Source organism: Labrus bergylta, chromosome 4, assembly GCF_963930695.1.
Source record: "Labrus bergylta chromosome 4, fLabBer1.1, whole genome shotgun sequence".
Lineage (NCBI taxonomy): Eukaryota > Metazoa > Chordata > Actinopteri > Labriformes > Labridae > Labrus > Labrus bergylta.
In genome coordinates this window covers 3,842,574-3,869,826 of record NC_089198.1, presented here as the reverse complement: position 1 = coordinate 3,869,826, position 27,253 = coordinate 3,842,574, and the positions used below count along the sequence as shown (strand labels likewise).

General features: G+C 45.6%; 1 protein-coding gene across 3 annotated transcripts in view; it reads left to right on the top strand.

The window, feature by feature from the left end:
- Positions 1-9,604: 9,604 nt before the first annotated feature.
- efr3a (EFR3 homolog A (S. cerevisiae)) overlaps positions 9,605-27,253 on the top strand; it is a gene marked incomplete in the record, with an annotated part of 106,060 nt that continues 88,411 nt past the window's right edge. Inside the window, 2 exon segments of one of the 3 annotated variants that reach the window (XM_065953531.1) lie at positions 9,605-9,749; positions 10,006-10,135. In XM_065953531.1, the coding sequence (XP_065809603.1) occupies positions 10,126-10,135 (10 nt within the window). 3 annotated transcript variants of the gene reach the window in all.

Sequence of the window (27,253 nt, the reverse complement as noted above, 5' to 3'; positions counted from 1 at the left end):
AACATCATGATGCAGATTTGTAAAAAGTCAGGTTCTGTCAGGATTGTCATCAGGAGGAGAAGAAAACAGTGTTGAAAATGTCGGTCGGTATCTTTCTCTTTTTTTGAACGGCCGTACTTTCATTGCATGAATTACAGGAAAGCATTTCAACAGTCACACAATACTGACCTGCTGAACGTTCCTCTGACGCTCCGTCTGCTGTCTCCTTATCGCCCATTTAAATATGTTTACGCAGCCTGCAAAAAAAATATACAAGTCTTTCCCTCTTTCACTCTTTCACTCTTTCACTCTTTCTCTCTTTCACTCTTTCACTCTTTCTCTCTTTCACTCTTTCACTCTTTCACTCTTTCACTCTTTCCCTCTTTCACTCTTTCTCTCTTTCACTCTTTCCCTCTTTCTCTCTTTCCCTCTTTCCCTCTTTCACTCTTTCCCTCTTTCACTCTTTCACTCTTTCTCTCTTTCACTCTTTCACTCTTTCCCTCTTTCACTCTTTCTCTCTTTCACTCTTTCCCTCTTTCTCTCTTTCCCTCTTTCCCTCTTTCACTCTTTCACTCTTTCACTCTTTCCCTCTTTCACTCTTTCCCTCTTTCCCTCTTTCCCTCTTTCCCTCTTTCACTCTTTCACTCTTTCTCTCTTTCACTCTTTCCCTCTTTCACTCTTTCCCTCTTTCCCTCATTCTCTCTTTCACTCTTTCACTCTTTCCCTCTTTCCCTCATTCTCTCTTTCCCTCTTTCCCTCTTTCCCTCTTTCACTCCTTCACTCTTTCACTCTTTCACTCTTTCTCTCTTTCCCTCTTTCACTCTTTCCCTCTTTCACTCTTTCCCTCTTTCACTCTTTCCCTCTTTCCCTCATTCTCTCTTTCACTCTTTCACTCTTTCCCTCTTTCCCTCATTCTCTCTTTCCCTCTTTCCCTCTTTCACTCTTTCACTCTTTCACTCTTTCCCTCTTTCACTCTTTCACTCTTTCCCTCTTTCCCTCCTTCACTCTTTCACTCTTTCACTCTTTCTCTCTTTCCCTCTTTCACTCTTTCCCTCTTTCCCTCTTTCCCTCTTTCACTCTTTCCCTCTTTCACTCTTTCCCTCTTTCCCACTTTCCCTCTTTCCCTCTTTCCCTCTTTCTCTCTTTCACTCTTTCACTCTTTCCCTCTTTCCCTCTTTCCCTCTTTCACTCTTTCCCTCTTTCACTCTTTCCCTCTTTCCCACTTTCCCTCTTTCCCTCTTTCCCTCTTTCTCTCTTTCCCTCTTTCCCACTTTCCCTCTTTCACTCTTTCACTCTTTCACTCTTTCCCTCTTTCCCACTTTCCCTCTTTCCCTCTTTCCCTCTTTCTCTCTTTCCCTCTTTCCCACTTTCCCTCTTTCCCTCTTTCCCTCTTTCCCTCTTTCACTCTTTCTCTCTTTCACTCTTTCCCTCTTTCCATCTTCTCTGCCGTCAAAAGCCATGAAACGAGCAGGAAAGAAAGCAGAAACTAAACAGCAAAATACAAAAGCTAATATCAATGATTTTATTGCAGATTTTGTCCGTACATTTTGGCCATGAAGCTGTCCAGAGGGTAAATAAAAAAGCAATCTAATGCAATAAAATCGACTTTGTTAGTCTTTCACATGTCATATCATATCATACAAAAAGACAGAACGAAATAAACCCGGTCTGGAGTTTTCCTAAAGCTGCAGAGAAATATTTGGACACTGTCTCGGATCTTTGAAGTGTTTGTTTTAGTAAGATCACCTCATTAAATGTGTAAATTATTAATTTTATACTTTTATTGCATTTGTAAAACAGCTGAGAAAAGTGACCGATAAATGGTAAACTGTTTTTTGCACACTCTTGGGTGGAAATGTTTTTATCACTTCTTCACTTCCAGTGCAGCTTGTGTCCCAACTTCACTGTTTCAGAGGACTTCCTCCGTGCACAGCCTCTATCATGTAATCTCTCAGTTTCTGTCTGCTTTGGTTCCTGCACACCTCCAGTCTCACCTTCATCTGAACGCTGCTATTCTTAGCCTCCTGATGAACGCCGGGGCCCACAGGGGAGAGAGAGAGAGAGAGAGAGAGAGAGAGAGAAAGGTGCTGTCATACCTTTCACATCCGACAGAACAGAACTGACAGCCTCGACGTCGAGCGCTGAACTGCTTTTGTTCTCTGACGTCTCGTTCTTTTTACAGCTCAAACTTTGGGTTCAGTGTTGGCGGGTGAAGCTGGGTTACTGTCTTTAACGGATTCTACTTCCCAGGAAAGTGACTGTAGGCGGACTCAAAAATATTTTATAAATATGCCAAAAGCTCGAGTTATGAGGAGCCAGAGATTCACATTAACACAGGATAATGAAGTTAAACATCACATCTTTACTCACCTCAGTTTGTCATTTTATACGCAGCACATTAGAGCCGCTCTTATTGACGTGTTGTACTGCATGTGAAACTACTGAGCAGCACAGAAATGTCTGGCCCCCTTAAAGTTGGAGGGAAAGGCCCTCCATAGAGGTAGATGTCATAACGGAGCTGACGGGCAATGCACACGTGTCTACTAGAAGTTGTCCTTTCTTCTCTGCCATACTTCATTTTCTGCAGACACACAGACAGACATTAATTTATTTTATTTTTATATATATGTATATATATGTTTTTATCAAATGTTTGAACAAACAGGACAAAGAAACATACACATGACAGCAGGGACTTAAATGAGCAAATTTAAGCTCACATGGGATTTAAAAACAATCGAAACAAGACATCAAAATATTTTGCAAGACAGTATCATACATGGACAAATCTATATAACAGATTTCAGACATTTAACATGGAACAGGGAATATACAACATACGCAAGACTGTAAAATACATAGACATCAAGTTAAGTTCTAAGGATCCACCAAACAATAAATCAAATGAGCATTTCTGCGTTAATAGGAAGTGGTGAATATTTAGGTTTTTAAAAATCTTTATTATCATGTGTTGTTTCTCAAATCTAGGATGGACTATGTTTTGCTAACCTTCATGGGCCCCTCTTGAGCTGGGCCCCAGAAAGCGCCCTCCCCCCTTTTACTCAAACAGATTTTAAAAGAAGAAAATAGAGACAACAAAAAACATAAAACAAACCTAATTGGTCCTCTGCTCTTCACACTTTGTCTCTTTCATTTATTCGACCTTAAGCTTTAACCAAAGTCCTCAAAGAGATCAAATAAGCAACAATCCTTCATGGAGCTGGTCTTCAGGTTTGTCCCAAGGTCACAAGGTTGTTGTTTAGCTGGTTCAGAGTTGAAGTTTAGAAAGATACGAGTTCCTTCAACTACTAAAAAAACAAACAGCTCAATCATTTAGTTTTTGGTGGCTAACGGGTCCTTTCAGCTTTTTGAATCCCCTTTGCACACTTCCTCCCCTCCCCCTCCAGTTAAAATATTGATTGTTACTCTGAGACCATTTCACCTGTCCATCAAAAAACGTCCCGCCTCCCGCAGGCTGGGTGTAAAACATCGGTCAGAGTTGATCCGATGTGTGTCAGGACGACGAGGTCGTTGCAGTGGAGGTTAAACCTCGAGCGGTCGCTGCTTTCATGACTCTGCTGCCGCTCACGGCCCGGGGTCTGTCTTCCTCCCACACGGCCCCTTTGAAGTGCAAACCGAGGCTTTCCACAGCACTCTTCACCTCCAGCCCTGGGCCCTGCAGAGAGCTGTGTGTGTGTGTGTGTGTGTGTGTGTGCAGAGATGTTTAAAGTGAGAGACAGATTGATTGCATGCATTACATGATGCACAGTCTTCTATTCCCTTTTAAGTGAATGATTCTCAGGTAAACCTTTGAAGTGTGCACGTCTGACAAACTCCAGGTGAACAAAGTTTTTTAATGAAGCCGCCCACAGAGTTCCTATCCCTCACTATCATACTATGGAGATATTATTTCTTACTTATCTTCCTGTTTTTGTCCTCTGAAGCTTTACAAATTTAGTTTATTGATATTACAAATATGAGTTCAAACCGCTGCACTATTTTTACAGTGAGTTTTTTTAGGGAAGGCGGGACAACTTTAGTCAGATAACAAATAGACCGATTAGGGGTAGACGTCAGGATCATATTAACAGAGGTTAGACGCATAAAAAGCAGCGAGGGAAGTGGAGAGAAACACAAAGAAACACAAAGAAATAGTGTATTTATAGTGATTTACATTGTGAGTCCTGACTGTCTACAATGAGGGAGAAGCTCGAGTCCCGCTGGCTGTGTTGTTGTCAGAGCCGTGTTTACATGGACGGGACGGCCGGCTCCTCCCCTTGTGTATAAAAGCTGTTTTAGTCAAGAACTAGAGAGAAGAAGAAGAACATACTCACTGATTATTTTGGATAAGAGTTTTTAGATCACGCTCATGTGAAGCTACGAGCTAACTAAAGAGCGTTAACATTAGCATGCTAACACAACAGTGCAGCTTGAGACAAGGACTATTTTGTCCGCTGCTTGCACAGATCATATAAAGGTGCTTAATGATCTGTTCTATTTGATAACTCGTTCAAGCGAACCCAAGGGGACCTGAGAAGCTGGAGTAGAGCGTTTGTTTTGGTTTGATGCTCAAGGGCGACATCTACTGGATCAAAAAAGTCCTGAGATTAACACCAAAGTTCTACCTTTAACACTAAACCAGCCCTACATGTGCAGTTCAGCATCAGTATGTAGTAGTTTGACTTGTTTATGACAGTCCCAGTATTTATCCCCATGGGGAAATCCGGTCGTTACAGTTGCTCTTACACACAATATCACAGCATCAGCATTGTCCTGCAGATGTTAAAGGACCTCCGCCTCCTCAGGAAGTAGAGGCAGCTAAGGCCCTTCTTGTAGACGGCCTCGGTATTCTAAGACGAGTCCAGTTTGTCCAGTTTTTTCATTTGTATTTTTTTGTGTCTTTAACAGAGAGACAGGGCAGTGGATAGAGATGGACATTTGGGGCGAAAGAGAGAGGGGATTGACATGCGGAAAAGGAGCCACAGGTGGAATTGGAAGAAGAAGGGTCACCTCCTACGAGACTGTGAGACGAGATTTGAATACCTTGAGTTTTTCTTTAAAATGTAGACTCTGGGTTATTCTACAAAACCATCCCTGTCTGCGTTGTCTTGAAGTAGCATCTGCAAAGTCACCTATATTTCCTTTGCTTTTTATAAAAAAATACTTTATTTGGCGTACAAAAAATAAAAAAGGATTTGAAAACAGAGAAGAGGCAAAGGTACAAGACTGTGTGTATTACTCTCAGCCTGATCATTAGTCATTGAAAGAAGGAGGTGGAGACGAGACACCGGCTAATTTTCTAAAAAAGGTGTGACCTGTCAACTGTCGGCTGTTGCCAGAGGGAAAAACAAAAACAAGGCAGCAGAGGGTGGAGCAGTGTAATATGACACTGACTGAGGACTCCTCAGCTTCAGTGCCTTCATCTCTTATAAACAGTTTGTCAGGAGGTTTAAAACCCGCCTCAGCTCCAGCTCTCAGCCTGTCGTTAGGTTGACTGAAAGTTAGACTGAGACAGCATTTCCAGCATGGAGGCCGCCATCGATGGGACTCCAGCGCCCCCTGCAGGAACAGACGGGGGACGTCACTCAGGCTTTCGGTCATTCATATTTACAGTCTATGGGCCACAATGACTGATTCTGCACACACCAAAGCATGCTGAGACGTGCTTTGTCGATACAGCTCGGACTACAAACGGGTGACGATGGCTGTAAGACTTCTCTCTGATCTTTGGATCCTAAAAGCAGGACGTGCAGTCAGCCTTCAGACAGCATCAAAACAATGAGTCCGTCTGTTGTCTGAATCCTCTCATCAACTAGTAAACCAGTTCTGACTGACTGCACCAACACTCCCCAAAGGAGACAAACAATCAGCATCCATTTCCCCCGCTAATGAGAAACCTGCGACTGTTTGAACGTTTCATTGACTCCACCTGTTTGCTGATTACACACGCGCTCGATATTCAGCCGAGGTTCAGCGCACACCTCTGAGCTGAAGCAACACCGAGTATCACTTTGTCCTCTCAGCTCGTCTTCGACTGAACTGATTTCACTTCAGACGAGCAGACGTTAGCTGAAAACATTTTGTTCCTGCGTGCAGAATACACACATTTTCTTACAACTATGTTTAACTGTAGGACAGAAAATCTTTTATACATGAAAGTTAAATTTCACTTCAGTCATTTCACACTTAAATATAATATAAATCAAGTTTATCCTCCTAAAATAACTCTGTGAGTCATGACTGTCTACAATGGGTGTAACACCCGAGTCCCACTGTCTGTGATGTTTTCAGAGTTTTCAGAGTCCTATCTTCAGTTTGTTTACATCGCCGGGACGGCCGGCTGACTCCTCCCCTCGTGTATAAAAGTTGTTTAATTGAGGGACTAGAGAAAAGAAGAATAACATACTGTACTCACTGCTTAACTGTGTTTCTAGATCACGCTCATTTCAGGTAAATTTACATGCAGTGTGAAGATACCAGCATAATAAAGGTCGCTAGCATTAGCATGCTAACACAACAATGCAGCGCCAGTTGTTTTGGTTTCATGCTGGTGCTCAAGGGCGACATCTGCTGGATCAAAAAATCACATATAAAGCCTTTAAAGGAAGAATGTGTGACTTTTTGATCCAGTAGATGTCGCCCTTGAGCACCAGCATGAAACCAAAACAAACTCTCCATTTATCTTAATATCTCTGCTTTACTTCGGATGTCAGTTGATGTAAACATGTGTCATTTTGAAGAGATTGAAGTGTTTTCAATGGTGGACGCTACTTTCCTAAACTCTTTTTTTCTACGGGGTTGAAAGGTCAAAATATCTACACTGTTCATTCGCTGCATGTATGTTGGTAAATATTGTTCATATATTTAAATCCCTGTGTTTGTACAGAGCTTTTTATTTCTTAGCATACTCTTCGCTTTGATACTTACTGCTTATTCTATTTATATTTAGATCTATATCTATATTTCCTAGATCTATATTGTGTCTAAGAGCTACTCTACTGTAACAGATTAATTTTGAGAGAGAAAAAAAGAGAGTTGAGAACAAAATGATGAAGAGAAACAGTAATCGTAGTCTATACACTCACTCGACTCACAGTATATAGAGCGCCACAGGAATGAGTCCTAAAACCAGGAAGTAAGTTAGCATTTGAGCGCCATGGGGGCTAACATCTAAAAGTCAATGTGTTTGTGGTTAGACTCCTGAAATAAGGTCTGTGGTTAACACAAGCTGAAGAGATGTTGGTGTTTTGTTAGAGCACATAAACTACGTTAGGTAATACCTCCACTTGTGAAGTTTGAAGTTTTTACTCGTCTTTAAAAAGGCGGTTGCTAACAAGTGGCTAAATGTGACTACAGCGGTTGTCGGGGTCATTAAAGGTCATCACGCCGGACACAGAGGGCGGGAACTCTCTCACTAGTCGGAGATGTCTCCTGTAGGTTTAATCTTTAGGTTAAGGTGAATATTATGTTAGTAAACTATTTATTAAGCTACGTGGATTAGTTTATCGGAGATCGTCTGAAGCATAACGCTAGTGACGTCACAATCATCCCACCGTGGTGTAGTTAGCTTGTAGCATAACGTTAGCTTTTTACTTCTGTCGGCCGCATTAACTCTTCAAACATCATAAAGATGGCGTTCATCTGTGAAGATTATCCTGCTGAACAAAACGCCTACGCTTCAGAAACGTGTTTAACACAGAGATTATTTATTAATGATCCAAAATCCAATGAAAACATCCCAGAGGAGGATTCTGGTTAGACCCCCATGGAGATGCTATTTAAGGGTTGGCCTACAAAAATGAGCCATATGGTTTGTTCTCTATGTAAACGTCACTCCCCCCTCCCATTGGCTCGAGGTGAATTCTCCGCATAATATTCTGCTGCGTTCTCACATCAGCTCACTCAGACTTGCTGCGGAAAAAATACTAGGAGTCTGGAGGAGAAAATCCGAGTGTTTGAGCTCACACATACAGCTCCTCCTACATATATGTTTTTCAGGAGTTTTCTCTAAGCGTGAAAGCTCTCTTACTAAGTTCACCGACTGCCTGTCTTTCATCCCCTTCATTAATTGAACATTTTCAAATCCTCCCCCTCATCCAGTGTCTCATCAAGCTGAGTGAAACACCTTCCTGGTTATGTAACATTAACAACTAAGCCTGAGTGTTCCTGTCTGCTGTCTGACTGCTTAATCTGTTAATGTTTGGTCATTAAGGACGACATGCACCTCCTCCCGCCCCTCACTCGGTTTTATTTAAAGCCTGTGTGCAGATCCGCTTCAGTGCATTAGAATCATTTCAGAAAAAGGTGTACTGTTTTTATTCCAGCATTGTCATGTATTTGCTGTCAGGTCAGGATGTCAGTCGACTCTATAACAGAAGCTTGGCATACCATCTGTGGAGTCAAAGCCTTTAATCAGCTCTGAGTCCACTGAGCGGCCCGGCAAAGGTCCTTAAGAGCTTAGAAAGCACAGCCAGCACACTTTCACACACATTCAAACATCAGCTGTGTTTAGGAAAGTTCTGGATAATTACCGTCCGCCGGACACTTTTTGGTCTCGTCTGCGATCTTAATGACGACATATCCTCCTGCGCTCATTTGTTTTCTTCATTAAACGAGCAAAGTGTGTGATTCGGTCCAGTGGTTGTAATGAGATTAACTCTCTGCTTTTAGCCCGACAGAGTGAGGGGAAAAAAAGTCTCCGGGGCTACAATGACTTCTTAAAATCAAATCCAAATTTGATCAATCAGCCCTGTGAATCTTTTCAGGTATTTTAGCTCAAAATGTTTAAAGGAGCAGTATGTAACGCTGACACCTAGTGTTCAAAAAAGGTACTGCAGTCTAAATTCTAAACATCATAGAGAGCTGTCCCCCCCCCCCTCACTCAGGTCACCATGTGGTGGACTCTGAAGCTTCAGTGTTTATCCAGCTCTGCATGGGTCTGTAAACCTTTCTGTGTTCTAACCTCTCTCCATTTTTCAAAAGCATCTCCAATATTGATCCTAGTTTGAGCACGTTTCTGCTCGTGGAGCTTATTAGAAACATGCAGAGGCTTTTTAGGTCGGGTACAATCACTTCTATCTGAACCACTTCTCTTGACCCGCTTCCATCGCTGCAACACCTGTTGACCTGATAACTGCTCTCATATCTGACAAACTGAGGGGCGTCCAAAACTTAAAATATGAAAATTGACTGAGTTATTTTATAGTGATAACTGCATTGCATCTACTTTGTTCTACAATGGAGGATTAGGCCAAATAAAAAATAAAAAAAACATTCAATTTTGGCCACCCCCTAGTTGGGCCACCCCACTCAAACAAGTCTAGACGCGCCCCTGCTCCAGCACTTACTGAAAACTGATTTCTGCAAATAAAACATTTACAAGGACAAAGATCTAAAGCTTAAAGTTGAGCAGCCTATAGAGTAAGAAGACTTCCCTCAGTGTACCTCAAACGTGAATTTAATGAAAAAATACTAAAAGAGAAAAAGAAAGTGAGCCAAACAAATAGAGATAAACGTGTTATTTTTTTCAACTTGGGTTGAAATGAATTCTGAATTCTGAACAGTTTGAGAGCCGCATGTGTCCAGCAGGCAGGTAGAGTGAAGCTAATCACGGTGACAGCACACCTTTGCTGCAGGCAGCTATAATTAGCTCCCCTGCTGAAGCTGCTCCTCTGCTGCTGCACTCACTTCCGTGTTGTCTGTCACCGTAAAGCAGGAAGCACTGTAGTAATGTGTGGGAGTTAATCTAGCCGTCTGCTGTTTACCTGCAGGTATGTTCACCGGTCCATGCCTCACTAATGTCTCTAATGTGTGTGTGTGTGTGTGTGTTTACTCCTATCTGTTCTGTAGTGAGCTGTTAGCTCCCGCGGCTAATTCCTCCATAGTGTGTGTGTGAGTGTGTGTGTGTAACGTTCAGGGTTGGTACGTTAGGACAGCTTTAGCTCCTTTAACGAGGCTTTGTATGACTTAAACAGGCGTTGACACGAGCAGTTTGAGCTCCTAAACAGGTGAATTTAACGTCAACAGAGTCGTCATTCCGATGCCAGGTGACGTGAGACAGCAGGAGAAGCTACATGGAGGCTAACTAACGCCGGACCAATCAGAGCTCAGCATTACGAAGAGGAACTGCGGTACATTATCAGCAGGATGCCAGCCGGTAAGCTGTGTGTGTGTGTGTGTGTGAGTGTGTGAGTGTGTGTGTGTGAGTGTGTGAGTGTGTGTGTGTGAGTGTGTGAGTGTGTGTGTGTGAGTGTGTGTGTGAGTGTGTGTGTGTGTGTGTGTGTGTGTGTGTGTGTGTGTGAGAGAGTGTGTGAGTGTGTGTGTGAGAGTGTGAGTGTGTGTGTGTGTGTGACACAAAGTGACAGCGGATGTGTGTGTTGACATGGTACGTTTGAGAATTGAAGTGTTGCGTTTAAGGTCCGACTTCAGGCTGGCAGTAACACTGTCGGAGATTGAAGTTCAAAAAAGTGCAGTGATGCGTTCAGGGTCACTGCTGGCATGTGGTGTCGTCTGCGTGTCACTGGTGAAGTCCTGCAGCTGACACATGAATGTACAGGATGTTTATGAAGGTTCTTACTGACTTATCATCCGTTATTGATCCCACAAGAGGAAGGTACTTGAAATGTTACACACTCATCGGCTGAAATACACACACATGCACAAACAGGAAGTGATGGACTAATGTCAGAGTGAGGGGCTGCCTTGCTCGAGGACACCTCGGCTCAGGAGGTGAACTGGCACCTCTCCAGCTAGTCGATCTACTCCCGCCCCTATGTATTCTGTATTTATACTTATAAATCAATGGATTTAAAACCTATATGTTTATGATATCACTGTTATGCTGCGTTCAGGGGCATTTGTGATTTTGAGTGTTGACTCCAGAGACATTGCATTTGTTAAACAAAGAGCTTGACTCGGCTCTCTTTGTTGCTTCTTTCTGAGAAGTGAAAGTGTAAAGTCTGTGCTCGGTCAGCGCTTCACTGTCGCTGGATGTGAGGTGCGTTCAGGGCCGGTCTGGAGGAATGAGATGTCCCCACAGGGAAAGATTATCTTTAAGTCAGTAAAAGGCTTTGGCTGTACTGTAAACAAACCGTGGTCGATTGGTTTACAGCAGCAAGTCGATTACACAGCTTCTTATCAAACTGTTATTGTTACTGTCAATCAAAGTCCTAACATTCACTTTCAATGTTTGAAACTTTAATTACAACGTTTCCATGTCTGTTATATTTGAATGATCCAACGTGTGGAGATGTTTTTCTCAAAGGCTGCTGTGAGTTACTGCAGACGGTACAGGCTGTAGGACATTTAAAACCTCCTCGCTGTGGTTATGGTCGCCTGCTGTTTGTGACTCATCAGTCCATCTCCTGTCCTTTAAAACTTTGTTGGTACATTAAGACTCAGAGTCCCTGCAGGACGTCTTTAGACCTGCTCTCTGCAGCAGCTGGGGAACATGTGGCACATTTCTGTGAAGGAGTTTGCTTTGAACGTCTTCAGGCCGACATGAGGAATTACCCTTCTTCTTCTTTTAACGCTTTGCAGCAGCTGTTGACATTTTGACCTTTTAATTTAATCCTCGACATGTACACGGTGTAGTCTGCAACTTCAGCCTTAGCACAAAGCACACCTGATTTCACTGATGAAGTTTCTGTGATCGACTTGTAAGTCTGCAGAGAATCTGAATGAATGTGAGGGAATGAAACGAGCGACTCTCAGGTCAGCAGGGGTTGAAGTCATCGCGTGCGTTCATCCATTAAACGAATAATTCCTGATTGAAATCTGCTGTTTTTGGACCTTGAACGCACCTTAATTAAAGAGCTCCTTGGATGGTTGTCAAACGGGTCATCAATCTGGGACCTGGTACTGATCCTAGCTAATAGTGCGCTAACATTAGCTCGCTAACACAGCAATCCTGGTCTAACTTTTCTCTTCTCTTCAAAAAAAAAACAACTTTCAACATAATTCATATAAAATAAGAAGACCAATAACATCGGCTTCTTAACAGACGCGTGCAGGAACACCAGGACAAACCAGAGTCCAAACTGTAGGCGGGACTGAGTTTGGTTTTGGGCCTCATCAGTAATGATCCTGCAGTCTAACTGTGGGGACAGGAGGCTAACATTAGCTTCTCTTCCACCTGAACACAGCTCAACACCGGCTTCAGCTTCTGCACAACGCTCTGCACTGGATCTCCTCCAAGTGCTATAAAAAGCCTGGGAACGCCGGGCCTTCTTGTTTGTAGATGGAGAGTTGAGACACATGGACGGTGTGAAGCTTCTGTTCCTCCTGCGTGTTAGACTTTCACATGCTCGTACGAAAACAAGAAGCTTTATGATGATCTGATGATTTATATCCTGTGTTTACTCCTTTCTCTGCTCTGACTTTGAGCTCTTTAATCTCTCAGGGACAGCCGGTAAGGTGTGTGCGTGCGTGTGTGTGTGCGTGATGTCACTCTGTGTTTTCTATTTCTGGAAACATGGACTCCGCTCGGCCCCTCGTCTTTCTTCGCCTCCAGCTGCTGCTCTGACAGGTAGCCAGCTGCCGTTTACTGGAGGACCATGCTCTCCCTCTCCTCTTAACCTGTTAGTCTGCTGAGCCTCAGAGACTCCATGTGAACCCCCCCCCCCCCCCCCCCCCCCCCGCTGACTGACTGGTTGTGTTTAGGAGTTTGTGTCTTCACACTGCAGATGTGAGTCTCTGCAGGAGGCGTCTGCAGCTTCAGCCCTGCAGGCCGCCCGTCTGCTCTCTAATTACTCCCAGTGGTAAACTGCTGATTACATTAGCAGTAATGTGACACCTTCAGCATCGATCCCTGATGAGCCAACGCCACCGAAACGTGTGTGTGTGTGTGTGCGTTCGTACGTGCGTGCGTGCGTGCGGTGGACAAACACACTGGGCATGCTGTGAGCTGACTGTGATTTCTGTTGGTTTTTAGAAGAGACTTTAGACTCCTTAGATGGTCAAACAGGTCATCAGACTGGGACCTGGTACTGATCCTAGTTACCGCCCCCTGCTGGCATGGAGAGTTATTTCCTCTCAGGCATGAGCAGAACGTACGTGGTGGTTGGCCGTTGGCTGTAGTCTTTGCGGTGTGTTCAAGTGCAACTTTTTGTCCGAGACAAAAGGCGACGTGAGGCCGTCTGCTTGGTGTGTCAGGGTCTTAATGCCTCTGTTATCTGATGACTTGATAGAGGGGGGGATCACTTCGTCCCCCCATTACGCCTCAGCAACATTCAGATTGAAGGTGAAACGTCACGCGGGGCGTGGCTTGAAACAGCGGTCTGAACGGGGCGTGTGCGTGCGCGTCATTGTGTTGGCCTGTCATGTGGACAGAAATGTTGATTTGGAGCTAATTCCAAAATGATTCTTAAAGCGCTCATCCACAGATCCTAAAATAAATAAATAAACATATTTGATTAATAATAAAAACGGTCTTCCATCTTTGAGTTTTTGATGGTTTTAAAGTGTGAAAAGTGAAATGATCACCTGAAGCTGCACTCTCTGATAGTCTGCAGACCTGCGGTGATTTGGTTGAGTGCTGCGTTTAGTGCTGCTGCTATTAATAATCGACACTGATTTCCTCTGTGTGTGTGTGTGTGTGTGTGTGTGTGTGTGTGTGCTGCTGCTCCATTTCGTCGCTCCTGGGTCTGTTGTGGTCTAGAGGCTCTCATTATCCTCAAAGTGTTAACCACCTCAATTAAGTCATTATGTAGGACAAACCCGCCGTCGTCTCTGCCGCCGCCGCCGCTGCTCCTTCACACTGAATGAGCTGACAGATAAGCACACGGTTACAGATAGACGCTGGAGGGATGGAGGGATGCCTGCTGGGAAATACTTTTAAAAACATTCCCCCGTCATTTATGTTGAGACCTTTTGTGTGTTCCTCATTGTGCAGGGAGGAAATCTGCCTCCAGAGAGCCGCTGGGTTTTTAATACTCCGTCTGCTTAACGTTATAATCAGCAGTTAAAGTGACACTTTCTGTAACGCCAGTCACAGTTCAGGAAGAAAATAAGGCCGTCCTGAATTCATAAATATGTCTCCTACAAACAAAGCTTGAAACGTTCAGTCTGTTTTCTCCATGAAGCGACTCACCAACCTCCTGCTTCCTCCCACATTCACCTTCATTTTTTTACCCGGGTGAAGAGAGGTGGTTTAATGACGAAGGCTGAGATGGAACGAAGCGGTTTACTTTGTCCGCTGCTTTTGAAGACACAAGTTCCCGGTGATGGATTGAAAGCTATGAAACACTTGGAACCCCGGTAGAGTTTTAATGTGCTCCACCTGGCTTCTAGAAGAACAGATTGATGGATATTAAATCAGATACCTGGAGCTGTGATGCTGCAACACAGATCACACACCAGCGACTTGATTTCACCTGCTGTCAAAGAAAATTCTTCACCAGTTGCTTAAAGTGCACCAACGAGTAAAAGACATGAAAAACAAAAGAGTGGACAGCTCCGGCTGCTTTGAAACATGAAGTCGATGCTGAAGTGTAAAATCCTGCAGTTCCTGGAGTGTCCACTAGAGACTGGCTGCAGAGGCACAGGAAGTCACATACACACCCATTCTAAAAAGCCTGTTTTTACAGCAGAGATGAACATGTTTACAGCCTGGTTCAAAAAACCAAATAGGTGTGATTAGCTCATGTCTGGATGGACACACACTGTACGGGGGGTGAATGTTTTGATGACTCATCAGTTTTGATTTGATGAAGGATAAGAGTTATTCACAATAAGGCGTGTAGCTGACCTGATTGACAGGTGGGCGCGGTGTAACGGTTTGTCAGGAGGTTTAAAACCCCAGTCTAACTTTCAGGTTGACTGAAAGTTAGACTGAGACAGCATTTCCAGCATGGAGACCGCCATCGATGGGACTCCAGCGCCCCCTGCAGGAACAGAGCGAGGTGACGTCACTCAGGCAAGGAAAGTTCAGATCTGTGCAGGAGAGGGAGGAAACCTGACGGGGCTTGGACCACCTGCAGAAAGAGATGAAATGAAAAGGAGGATTTCTGTTTGCAGAGAACGCCTGAAGAGTGGACGCACTGAGTTTGGTAGATTCAGGTTAATCTCATGAAACGGGAACGTCATCCCGCTGCTGTCGGATGTTCCCTACCTTTCACGTCACACACAGATTTGATGTCTTATATTCCCCGGTCTGATATGGTGGACTGCACACGGCGAGGTTTGTGTGTGTGTGTGTGTGTGTTCTCACATCTTAAACGTCGAGCCACTGACAAGACCGCCAGCCACCCAGCATGCATCAGTCTCCCAGGTGGAACAGGGGAGCATTGGGGATGCAGAAAGGGGGAATCAAAGTGGATCAAACCCAGCGGGCCGCTGTTGTTTTGATGCTCTTGCCTGCTAATTGTGTGTGTGCAGCGGGTTCCTCCCTCAGCTGTTGGCTGTGATTTGTATGCACAGTGGAAGACGGTTTGTTCTGCAAAGGAGGATTTGGCCTAAATATAACTTCAAAGGAGAAGCGCCTCCCTCTGTTTCCTCAGAGAGAGAGAGAGAGAGAGAGAGAGAGGAGCTTTTATCTTTGTCTGCTTGTTGTGTGACGCTCGGCTCGCTGCACCTCTGGAAGGATTTCACGTCTCTTCTTGTGTTTTGTTGGTCGGGTTGTTTGCTCGTGTCTCTATCAACATCAGACAGGTGTCGGGACACAGATGTTGAGCCGGTGAAGGCGGCGGAGCGGCACCCGGCATGTGAAGATTCTGAGGCTTATTCAGTCCATACCTTTTTGTGTTTCTCACTAGCGGTACATGAAATGACTTGAGTGCCAGAATTAAAAATGTTCCTTCATGTGCACGTCGTGTGGAGATGCAGACGCACTGAGTACAAGTGACAGGCTTTGAAGTCTTTTTCCCCTCTGGTAAACTTTGGGAAAGTTTTCAAACTTCATGCATGTCACTTTACTGGAGATGCACTGATTGTGAAAACGAGGCTTGATCGTTACCGATGTTTGAAATGACCTTCTCCAATACCCAAACGAGCTTTGAGATAAAGGGTGGGTCCACATTAGGGACCTGTGCCCCCGGATCCCAGTACGCTTAACCCCAGAGTCCAGTTCATTTGATCAGTGTGAACACAGGCGTACCGTGCTCGAGTGGTCTCTGGCCAGAGTCATGTGTACTCGAGTATGTGAACGCAACCGAGCTCAAACATGAAGTGGGACCGCTATGTGACGTCGTTCCAAACGGCTCATATCCGCGCAGCACGGGCCCGTTTCATCCTCTGAGCTGCACGGTGCGTTTGGAAGTAAGAAGAGGGTCGTTGTTGACGTCTCAGAAATAACAGAAACATCCACAGTTAGCAGGATGGACTCAGTCAGCGAGTGGTTGCCATGGTTACTTGTTTTTTCTGCTTGGCGGATTTGCAAACCAACTATGTGCATACTACCACCTGCTGTTAGACTGTGTACATGTGCAAGTGTACTCAGGTACAGAAGGGTGTGTGTGTGTGTCAGAGGTCGGATTCGGACCCTAAGACGATGCAATGACGACGACAGCCTCTGTACACGCCACCAGGAGGCTATCCTACCCCCCTCCCCCCCCCCCCCCCCTCACTTCTTTTAAACAGACGTCCTCACAGAGACAGAAGCACAAACCCACACTCACTGAATCTATCTGGTTCAGTTATACAACCACAGAGGCCTGCAGGCACACACACACACACACACACACACACTGACATACACACACATTTTAAAACGCTAAATTCCTGTAACAGCCGTCCCTCTCAGTAAATCTGCATAATTACTCTCCAATCAGGATGATTAAAACACCTTCAACCCTCCACACACACAAACCAACGCAATCGCAGTGTGTGTGTGTGTGTGTGTGTGCAGGGTGTTTAACATGTTCCCCCTCTTCTCTCTGGTGGGGGGGGGGGGGGGGGGTTTGACTCTGCAGCTTCACCTGCAGCCAATCTGCTTCTGCTGCCGTCGGCGAGGGCAAACGCTAACACTGCAAGGTCAGGGATGAGAGACAGTGTGTGGGGGGGGGGGAGAGAGACAGAGAGAGAGAGAGACAGTGTGTGGGGGGGGGGGGAGAGAGACAGAGAGAGAGAGAGACAGTGTGTGGGGGGGGGGGGAGAGAGACAGAGAGAGAGAGAGTGTGGAAACAAACAGAGAGAGAGAGAGACAGCGGTGTCGAGGTCCACCTGGCAGGCCGTCCACAACTTCTCCTCCAACAAGATGGATTCAGAGAACAACGAGTCGGGTAGGGGACTGCTTTTTGAATGTGTGACTCACCGTGTGTTTGTGTGTGCTCAGCCTCGCTGTACCCTGCTGTGTGTGTGTGTGTGTGTGTGTGTGTGTGTGAGACAGAGTAAAAGTAAGAGAGGCTAACAGAGTCTGTACTGTTTGTGAACAAGCCTGTGCGGCGGCGGCGGCCATTGATCTGCTCTCTGTCTGAACCCTCGAGCCCACTCGACCTGATCGTCCAATCAGCCGCCTGGCTCTGCTTGCGTGACGCACCTTGAGACCAATCGGCGAGGAGGTGCCGACTGGGTGTTGTCATAGGAGCAACATTTGTTGTTTTCTATGAATTAAAGCAGCACCGGCTGAGATAGAAGTTTCTCCTTAAATCTTATAGGTGTGATCAGCTCGTGTGTCGATGGGCACACTCTGCACGGGGGGTGAATGTTTTGATGACTCATCAGTTTTGATTTGATGAAGGATAAGAGTTCTTCACAATAAGGCGTGTAGCTGACCTGATTGAACAGACGGGTGACGGCACTCAGGCTTTAATATTTACAGTCTGTTATACAAACGTCTTACCAGGAGTCATCGAGTACATCGCTACGTCTGAAAGAGTTCAGATTTTGAAAAACATTTGTGCAGTTTCCTGATTTGAAGAGAACAAACTTTAATGATTGAGATTTTGAACCCCGCCCTGTTCTGAAACAGTTTCTAAAAGATCAAAACTTCATGCTTCAAGGGCCTGCCATGACTCTGACTCACAGATGACTGTTTTGATTGAGCAGCTTTCATGTGATTGCTTCCCTTATTCTCCGTTTGACTGAAAGCAGCAGCAGCAGCTTCAGCAGCCTGCTTCAGCTCTGTGACGCTGGCTGTCACAGGAAGAGCGTCCTCAGCATGTGGAGTATTACAAACAGAAGTCCACAGGTGAATCTGAGCATGAAGGACTGCAGGAGGCTGTTTCCATGTTTGGGCGGTCTGCGGTCGCCCTTCAGCCTCGGGCCGGCAGATGTTTGATTGGCAGCTGCGCTGAAGCACCAGAGGTCATCTGTTGTCTTTCATGCTCAATTAAATCCCTCCCATCCCAGCCTGCTACCACACACACACACACACACACACACACACACACACACACACACACACGTTTCCTGCTGTCAGAATAGCTGAGTGTAAAGTGTACAGTCATGGACACACACACAACAAAGAGCTGAGTGAGCAGGAGGACGTCTCTGCACTCTCAGTGCTAACTGCAGCGTGCTTTCAGTTTTACACACAGACGTTAAAACACATCAGACCCTGGACTGAAAGAACAACGATGGGGAGGCAGAACACGCCATGTGTGGTCACTCTCTGCACCTCCCCCTGAAAATACCTCTGAAATAAACTGAGTGTGGCCCACATGATAACCTGAGAAGACCTCTGGTTGGATCGTTGTGATTCTATACAAATAAAAGAATTGAAGCACTGATGAAGTGTGCGGGCATATCTTCTGTTTCCTGCTGCTGTTTTTAAAGACTTTATATGTGATGTTTTGATCCAGCAGGTGTCGCCCTTGAGCACCAGCATGAAACCAAAACAACTGGCGCTGCATTGTTGTGTTAGCATGCTAATGCTAGCGATCTTTATTATGCTGGTATCTTCACACTGCATGTAAATTTACCTGAAATGAGCGTGATCTAGAAACACAGTTAAGCAGTGAGTACAGTATGTTATTCTTCTTTTCTCTAGTCTCTCAATTAAACAACTTTTATACACGAGGGGAGGAGTCAGCCGGCTGTCCTGGCGATGTAAACAAAGTGAAGATATGACTCTGAAAACTCTGAAAACATCACAGACAGTGGGACTCGGGTGTTACACCCATTGTAGACAGTCATGACTCACAGAGTTATTTTCAGAGGATATATTTGATTTATACATTTAAAGGTGAAAAATCACATATAAAGACTTTAACTTGCTCTGCACTTACAGGATGTGCACATAATCAGCCCTTTTCAGATTTTTAAATTTTTTGTAAACAAGATCTTTTAGAATACCAAGAGAGCATTCAGTCCAGGATGAACTGATTTGATACCAGGGGTACAGGGGTCAAAGGTCAAAAAACACAAATTACAATGGACTCAAGATGAGGCTGCATGATAATGGAAAAGAAAGTGACATTGCAATATATTTTCTCTGTGATATTGCATTACATATTGTGATTATGGCGCCATCGAGCAGCCCTAACTCAAGATTGTTTTAGGACTAATTCCCTTCCCATTTCTGTGAAGCCCTAAATCTCTGGTTGCCTCGTTTGAATATTTGTCTTTTTGGCCTGAATGTGCATTTGTGAAATATGTAGGATGTGATGATTTAAATATCGCTCTTTCATTCAGTCAACCACGATGGATTTTAATGGTTTGATTCACGGGCACTTAAAAGCTAGTGAAAACGGTGAAGCATTCTGGTAAAGTGTTCATTATCAGAGGCTGTTTGTCGTTAATGGCGTCTGGATTGTGTGTTCCACTCTGAATGTAAGCAGGTCGTGCCCTTTATGTAAATACACAAAGGAGGGGAGGACAAAGTGTTCAAACAGAGACGCTGCTTTAGACCTGATGTGTTTTTAATGCATCTATTGACTATGGAGTCATTCTAACTGTCAGCTGAAATGAGCCGTGGTGGAGGCTTTTATCAGACACTTGTTGTTCAATGTGAAAATGTCAGAACAGAAGTCACATTTTATCCAACTGATACCGCAGCTGAGGTTTAGAAATCACACAAGCTTTTTATTGCTTTACTTCACCAGATCTTCTGCTTCTCCTGCGGGTTTGTCAGCTTTCCTGCGTCAGAGCACACAGTTCATGCTCTATCTGTGATGACTGACCCGGGTTGTGTTTGCTCCCTCATTTAACCCCGACCACTCCGGGCTTCCTGTATTATCCATCCTCTTTAAAAGAACCTCTTCATAGCACAATTACTGTATCGGAGCTCGGCTGTCGTTACGCCTTTTGTGCATTCATTTTGATTCTGCAACTGTAATACTGATGAATTCACATTGCATTATGGGCAGTGCGGGAAGCACATTAGAGCACGGCATAGCGGGAGCTCCACACACACACAGTCAGACATGCACACACACATTTGACGCTGCACTCCCCCGCTGGCTCTGCAGATCCTGTCTCGCCCCTCCACCCACCTGTGTTACTTCCTCTGAAGGCGGTACAGAGGCCTCCACAACATTCATATTAAAGGCCAAACGTCACAGGGGACGTAAATATCACACCTTGAAACGTCTGACTGTCGGACTGTTGAAAAGTTCTGTGAAGTTTTAGAAACGAGAGCAGAAGTTTGAGTCCCGATGACATCAGAGATGTGATCGACGGGTGAAATTAGAACCGAGCTCAAGGGGGGAAAAATCAGCAGCGTGGTCAGTGCAGATGGGATCAGAATTAAGGGGCTGAAGTTATAATTACAATTAACCTACTTTCTATGGATAAACTGTCCAAAGGGGGCTCTTCACCAAAACAGTCCTTTTACTATGGAAGTGTCTCTAAAAGAACATCCAAACTTTGTTGGCATGTGAGAGGAGAGAGGGAAGAGGGGACTCCAACCACATAAATATGGACTTTAATGTTTAAATAAACTCGTGGCCTTAAACTGTTTATCAAATATCTATCATTATTTTTATAGCGCCAATTCGTACTAAGTGTTATCTTGAGACGCTTTACAAAAGCATATGGGATGATATGCAGGAAGGATTTCTCGCCTTCCTGTTGTCCACACATCCTCGCCGCTGAGGTGGAGGTCGGGGCACGCTGTGCATGCAGGACGGCGGTGGGTGTGAGATGACGCAGTCTGACAATGAGGCTTGGGCAGCCAGCAGGGAGGTTGGGTGGTTGTAGTGCCCGATCACCTCGCTGAGTGTTGGGGGAGCTCCGTCATGGTTGAGGGGACGACACAGTCCGATGGTGGAGGCTGGGCGTCATGGCGGTGGTTGTGGGGACGACACAGTCCGATGGTGGAGGCTGGGCGTCATGGCGGTGGTTGTGGGGACGACACAGTCCGATGGTAGCGTCATGGCGGTGGTTGTGGGGACGACACAGTCCGATGGTAGCGTCATGGCGGTGGTTGTGGGGACGACACAGTCCGATGGTAGCGTCATGGCGGTGGTTGTGGGGACGACACAGTCCGATGGTAGCGTCATGGTGGTGGTTGTGGGGACGACACAGTCCGATGGTAGCGTCATGGCGGTGGTTGAGGGGACGACACAGTCCGATGGTAGCGTCATGGCGGTGGTTGAGGGGACGACACAGTCCGATGGTAGCGTCATGGCGGTGGTTGAGGGGACGACACAGTCCGATGGTGGAGGCTGGGCGTCATGGCGGTGGTTGTGGGGACGACACAGTCCGATGGTAGCGTCATGGCGGTGGTTGAGGGGACGACACAGTCCGATGGTAGCGTCATGGCGGTGGTTGAGGGGACGACACAGTCCGATGGTGGAGGCTGGGCGTCATGGCGGTGGTTGAGGGGACGACACAGTCCGATGGTGGAGGCTGGGCGTCATGGCGGTGGTTGAGGGGACGACACAGTCCGATGGTGGAGGCTGGGCGTCATGGCGGTGGTTGAGGGGACGACACAGTCCGATGGTGGAGGCTGGGCGTCATGGCGGTGGTTGAGGGGACGACACAGTCCGATGGTAGCGTCATGGCGGTGGTTGTGGGGACGACACAGTCCGATGGTAGCGTCATGGTGGTGGTTGTGGGGACGACACAGTCCGATGGTAGCGTCATGGCGGTGGTTGAGGGGACGACACAGTCCGATGGTAGCGTCATGGCGGTGGTTGAGGGGACGACACAGTCCGATGGTAGCGTCATGGCGGTGGTTGAGGGGACGACACAGTCCGATGGTGGAGGCTGGGCGTCATGGCGGTGGTTGTGGGGACGACACAGTCCGATGGTAGCGTCATGGCGGTGGTTGAGGGGACGACACAGTCCGATGGTAGCGTCATGGCGGTGGTTGAGGGGACGACACAGTCCGATGGTGGAGGCTGGGCGTCATGGCGGTGGTTGAGGGGACGACACAGTCCGATGGTGGAGGCTGGGCGTCATGGCGGTGGTTGAGGGGACGACACAGTCCGATGGTGGAGGCTGGGCGTCATGGCGGTGGTTGAGGGGACGACACAGTCCGATGGTGGAGGCTGGGCGTCATGGCGGTGGTTGTGGGGACGACACAGTCCGATGGTGGAGGCTGAGCGTCATGGCGGTGGTTGAGGGGACGACACAGTCCGATGGTGGAGGCTGAGCGTCATGGCGGTGGTTGAGGGGACGACACAGTCCGATGGTGGAGGCTGGGCGTCATGGACGTCGGGTGGTAGTAGTGTCAGATCACCTCAGGTTGAAAATATAAAAAAAAGAGAGCTGGGATCTTTGACGATGTTTTAAAGGAGGTGGTGTTGAGTTTTTTTAAAGCTGGATGAAACTCTTTAAAAACTAAACTGCATAAAACCCGTCTTTAATGTTTTACTAAAGGTTCTCTCTTGTTGACCTTTGACCTGCTGAAGTCGCACCGTCTGAAACCTCTCAGCCGGAAAGTGAAATATGATTATTTTTATCCAGACTGTGCAGAAGTCCCTCCAGCTCTGCCTCGAACTCATCCCTCTTCTTCTTCTTCTTCTTCCTCCTCCTGACCTGTACTTTAAATTAATATTCTCAGACATTTCGCTGACATTTAACTTACATCTCCAGGCATTTAGCTGACAATGAGCTGTGGCTGACTTTTACTGAAGCAGGCCTTCTGTCACATTACTGTTCAAATATATTTCTCAATTCAGCTCTTATGGTGCATACTTTATATTTAGTGCTGCTATAGTTTGTAGTTTTATATTTTATAAAAAGGGAATCAATGCAAATGTAATTCAAGAAAGAAGCAAACAGAAATGAATATTTATGTTACATCAAATATCTGGGACTCATCAGTCGACGTCTAGTCCTTTTCAGACAGATTTATTTTTAGCAAAAGTGCTGGAACTAATTCTGTAACGTCGTAATATTGGTGTGCCAGTCTGTGAGTTCACATCGCGTCTCGTCGTTCTGGACGCACAGCACAGCGGGAGCTCCACATACACACTCATTCAGACATGCACACACACACACACACACACACACACACTGCGCTGCGCTCCCCCGCTGATCTTGTCCCGCCTCTGTAACGCCTCTGTTACTACCCCTGAAGACTGTACAGAGGGGGGATCACTTAGTCCACCCATTACGCCTCGAAAACATTCAGCTTGAAGGCAAAACATCCCAGGGGCGTAAATCTTGCAGATTGAAGCGTCAGTGATTCTGTATCTCGCAGAGCATATCAGATGCTACGCTACACCACGTTCGCTACTGGTTTAAAGTGAGGGGACAATTCAATTATTGATCCCCTCGGTTAAAAGAAAAAAAAGCTAAAATGGTACGACAACATACTTAGTGCTGCTCGTAGTCTCTGTTATGTAATCTCCACATTGCCCTGTAGATGGTGTGTGGTGTTAAAGGCTGCGTCATCCATGTTTGCTGAACATGGGGAAACATTTGGCAAACTTTGTGCAGGTGTGGCACATCCAAACAAGTCGCGCTGCATGTTGTTTGAGAGATGTAATCCACAGCAGTTTTCATTGGATGACGTGCGTCTTACTCTCAGTCATTCACCCCTTTGCTAACTGCTTGTGTCTCCCTGTTCATGAACATATGAGAAGTTAAATGTGAGCTCAGTTTCTATCGTCTCCTCACTCGTCTGGTCACAGCCAGTCGTCGGCTTCATCTGCTCTTTGTTTTTTTAATTCACTCTCCACTGTGAGCTCAAACCCAGACAAGACAGAGCATCTAATAACTTTAACAAGATGAGTGTGTGGGTGTTTTAATCTCAGCCTTTTAATTATGAAAAACACACACGCACACTTACAGACTGCACTGGTGGAATCAATAAAAGCTGCACTCAGAGCTCTCTGTAATGAAAGGCTGGGTATGAATGGCTTGGTGTGCATAATAATGTTGCTTTGATTACCAAAGCTTTTATTGATGTTGTAACTGAGCGAGGTGATTAGGTTCACTGTTTAGCCCCGCCCCCTTTTCATGCCTCCGTCAGCCTCCTCAGAGTTACCAGTGGAACTGCTGTTCGCTTGTCCTTCTCCATGAACTCTAGATTTAAAAAGCCACCGGAGCGTCCACAGTTTCAAAATCCTCTCTCTCTTCTCTGCAAGAGGTTCTCCCTCTCAACTAACGCCAAAGTCCGCCATCTTTGCTGGACTGACGCAGTGAGGAGAGCGCACAGGATAATCAGGACGTATGGGACTATGGTCTCTGTAGTTCCCACTTCCCTCCACTCTGCTCCCCTGAAGCTGTAACTAAAATCCACTTTTAGCCCAGATGACCTCTGGTTTCATACCGTCAAAGGTCTATGACAGGTGACATTGTGAAATTGACGATACGGTTACATCCCTACCATCTGGAAGAGAGTTTTTGGATATTCTGTCTCAGCCTAACTTTCAGTCGACCTAACGACAGGCTGAGAGCTGGAGCTGAGGCGGGGTTTGAGACTCTTTTTAAACAGTTACATCGCTCCCACCTGTCAATCATGTCAGCAACCGCTGCAGACAGGTTTTTTTGCCTGTTGTGTGTATGTGACTTCCTGTGTTCCTGCAGCCAGCCTTTAGTGGACACTCGATGAACTGCAGGACTTTACACTTCCGCATTGGATTCATTTTTCAAGCCCTGAGGTTGCCGCTTGTTGTAAACGCTTCCACCAGGTCAGTGTAGTACGAAGCGATCTTTAGCGAGCCTTACACTCATGAAGAGGACGAGATCGTAACGCTTCATCCACTGCTGCTCATGTTTTTGATTACAGAAACTCGTGCTCTCTGTCTCACATTCAGCTGCTTTTGGTTTGGAAACACCAGAAACACACCATCAACATTATAAAATCCAGCTTGTTACTCCAGCACGCTACATGGAAAGAAATCAGACAGTTTGAACACCATTACCTTTTAGCTCTGTTTGTTCTAAATACATGAAGCGTTTGAAGAAACTCAGAAGTCACGTCGCATGAGGTAAAAAAACCTAAAGCACACACGCTCATGATCATTTTTGATTTCCAGAGTTTGAGAATTTTTTCAAAACCTCTGAAGAAAGTGTTGAACTCTGGCGGCCTGATGAAAAGGAGGTAAACTGAGATGGCTGTGCTTCCCAGAACACCGAGTTCCTGGAGTGTCTTTCTGTGCTGCAGGATTAAGTGATAACGTCCCCGCCCGGCGGCTCAAGTCCCCATAACGTGATGACTTTAATTCAGTGTGTGGCCCGATGGAGGAGATGTGATTGCTGATAAGAGATTCATTCAGAGGCAGTCCCTCCTTAATTGGATTTGCTTCAGCTTAAAAGACACACGACTGCTTTTTAAGAAGGCTGATTGTGAATAGAAGGCGTCACTCTCCAACACGTGACTGCAGACGCAGAAACATTCGATATCACACATTAGAGTCGGACCATCACGGGACTCATGTTCCTGTTAATGCTGTTCAGGGGAAGTCATCATAAAGTCACACGTTAGAGCAGTTTGGTTTCTTTAAAGTCAGGGTTGGTCATTTCCTCCAGATCCACTTTTTCAGATTTTGGTGTAAATTGTCTTTAGGTCCTGACAGAAATTAATAACTCATGTTCTCTGAAAAAGGAACAAAGAAAATCCATCATCTGGATCAGTTTGTAAGTCTGTAAAAACTTCGACCAGTGTCTGCCACGAGGTACCAATCTGATGAACCAATCAGACGCCTCCCTGTCTCTCTTATCCCACACTGCGTCACGATGACTTTAGGAGTTTAAACTGAGAGTTTACTGAATGAGACATGAGACGACGTAGTTTCTACACAATGACAGAGATGAGCTGAGCTACACTTCTGGAGAGACGGCGCTGCATGTAAGTGAGGGGGCGTGGCTTATGAGGGAGCACAGAGGGGAGGGGGTGCAGACGGAGCACTGAGGGAATGCTGCTTTCAAAATCATGCTAGTTTTAGAAAATGACCAACCCTGCCTTACAGTGAGAAATAAAACAATAAGTGTTGACCCACATTGGATCTCTTCACTACCTCCCTGCTGCTGCTGCTGCTGCTGCTCGTTTTTTTCTAACTCCAGCACAAACACACCTGATTAAACTTAATAAGGTATTGATCAGATATTGACGGAGCACGCCGAGATCCAGCCAAGCCATGATTAACAGTTGGTCTCATTTTATTAAATATTGATCCTGGGGTTTTATGATTTATTATACTTATGTTTGCTTATGTTTGATTGAGACTGAGGGTGTTTTTGACACCAGTTGTCCGTTTTTGATTTTGCATTTCTTCAATTATTTTTATTTGATTTATTTATTTTTGGGCCTTTATTGTAGAGACAGGACAGAAAGGATAGAGTCAGAAATCAGGGAGAGGGAGAGTGGGGTATGACCAGACGAGAACCTTTGGTGTTGAAAAATGAAGCCGATGTGGAAGTGCAAAATCCTGCAGAGGCAGAAGAAGTAACAGTGAACCAGGTCAGTAAAGTAGCTGTCATGTTCTCTGTGGTGTTCAGACACTGACTTGACCACCCTTCCCTTTTTTTTTTTTTTTTTTTGAGTTCGTGTAGTTCTCTGATGTGCGGACGAGGACTCGACTGCCTGAGTCCGTCTGTGTTGTAAACTGAGCACGTTTAATGATCACGTGAAGGCCTTCATGTGTTGTATTAAGACATTCTGTACAAGACGTACCGTGCTGAGGCCCGGTTAGACATGGAGCAGTGTGAGTGCAGGCCAGAGGGGGAATTAGTAGGAAGAGGGGTAATACGGTGTGAGTACGCCCTTACACAACCTTTAGTTTATGTTTTACAGATTCTAGAGAAATGAAGCAAAACTACAGTGAATGTCTTTGTAAATAAAAACCAGTAATAAAATCTCTTCAGGTCATGTGAGTAAATGTTTCTCTTCAGCAGGAATAAAGTGTTCTAGTCCTGATCACACGTTGGATAGTTGAATAGCTTTTAATGAACACCATTTGTGTTTGGGACGTGTTCGTGCTGAACAGTTTGGAGACATTAA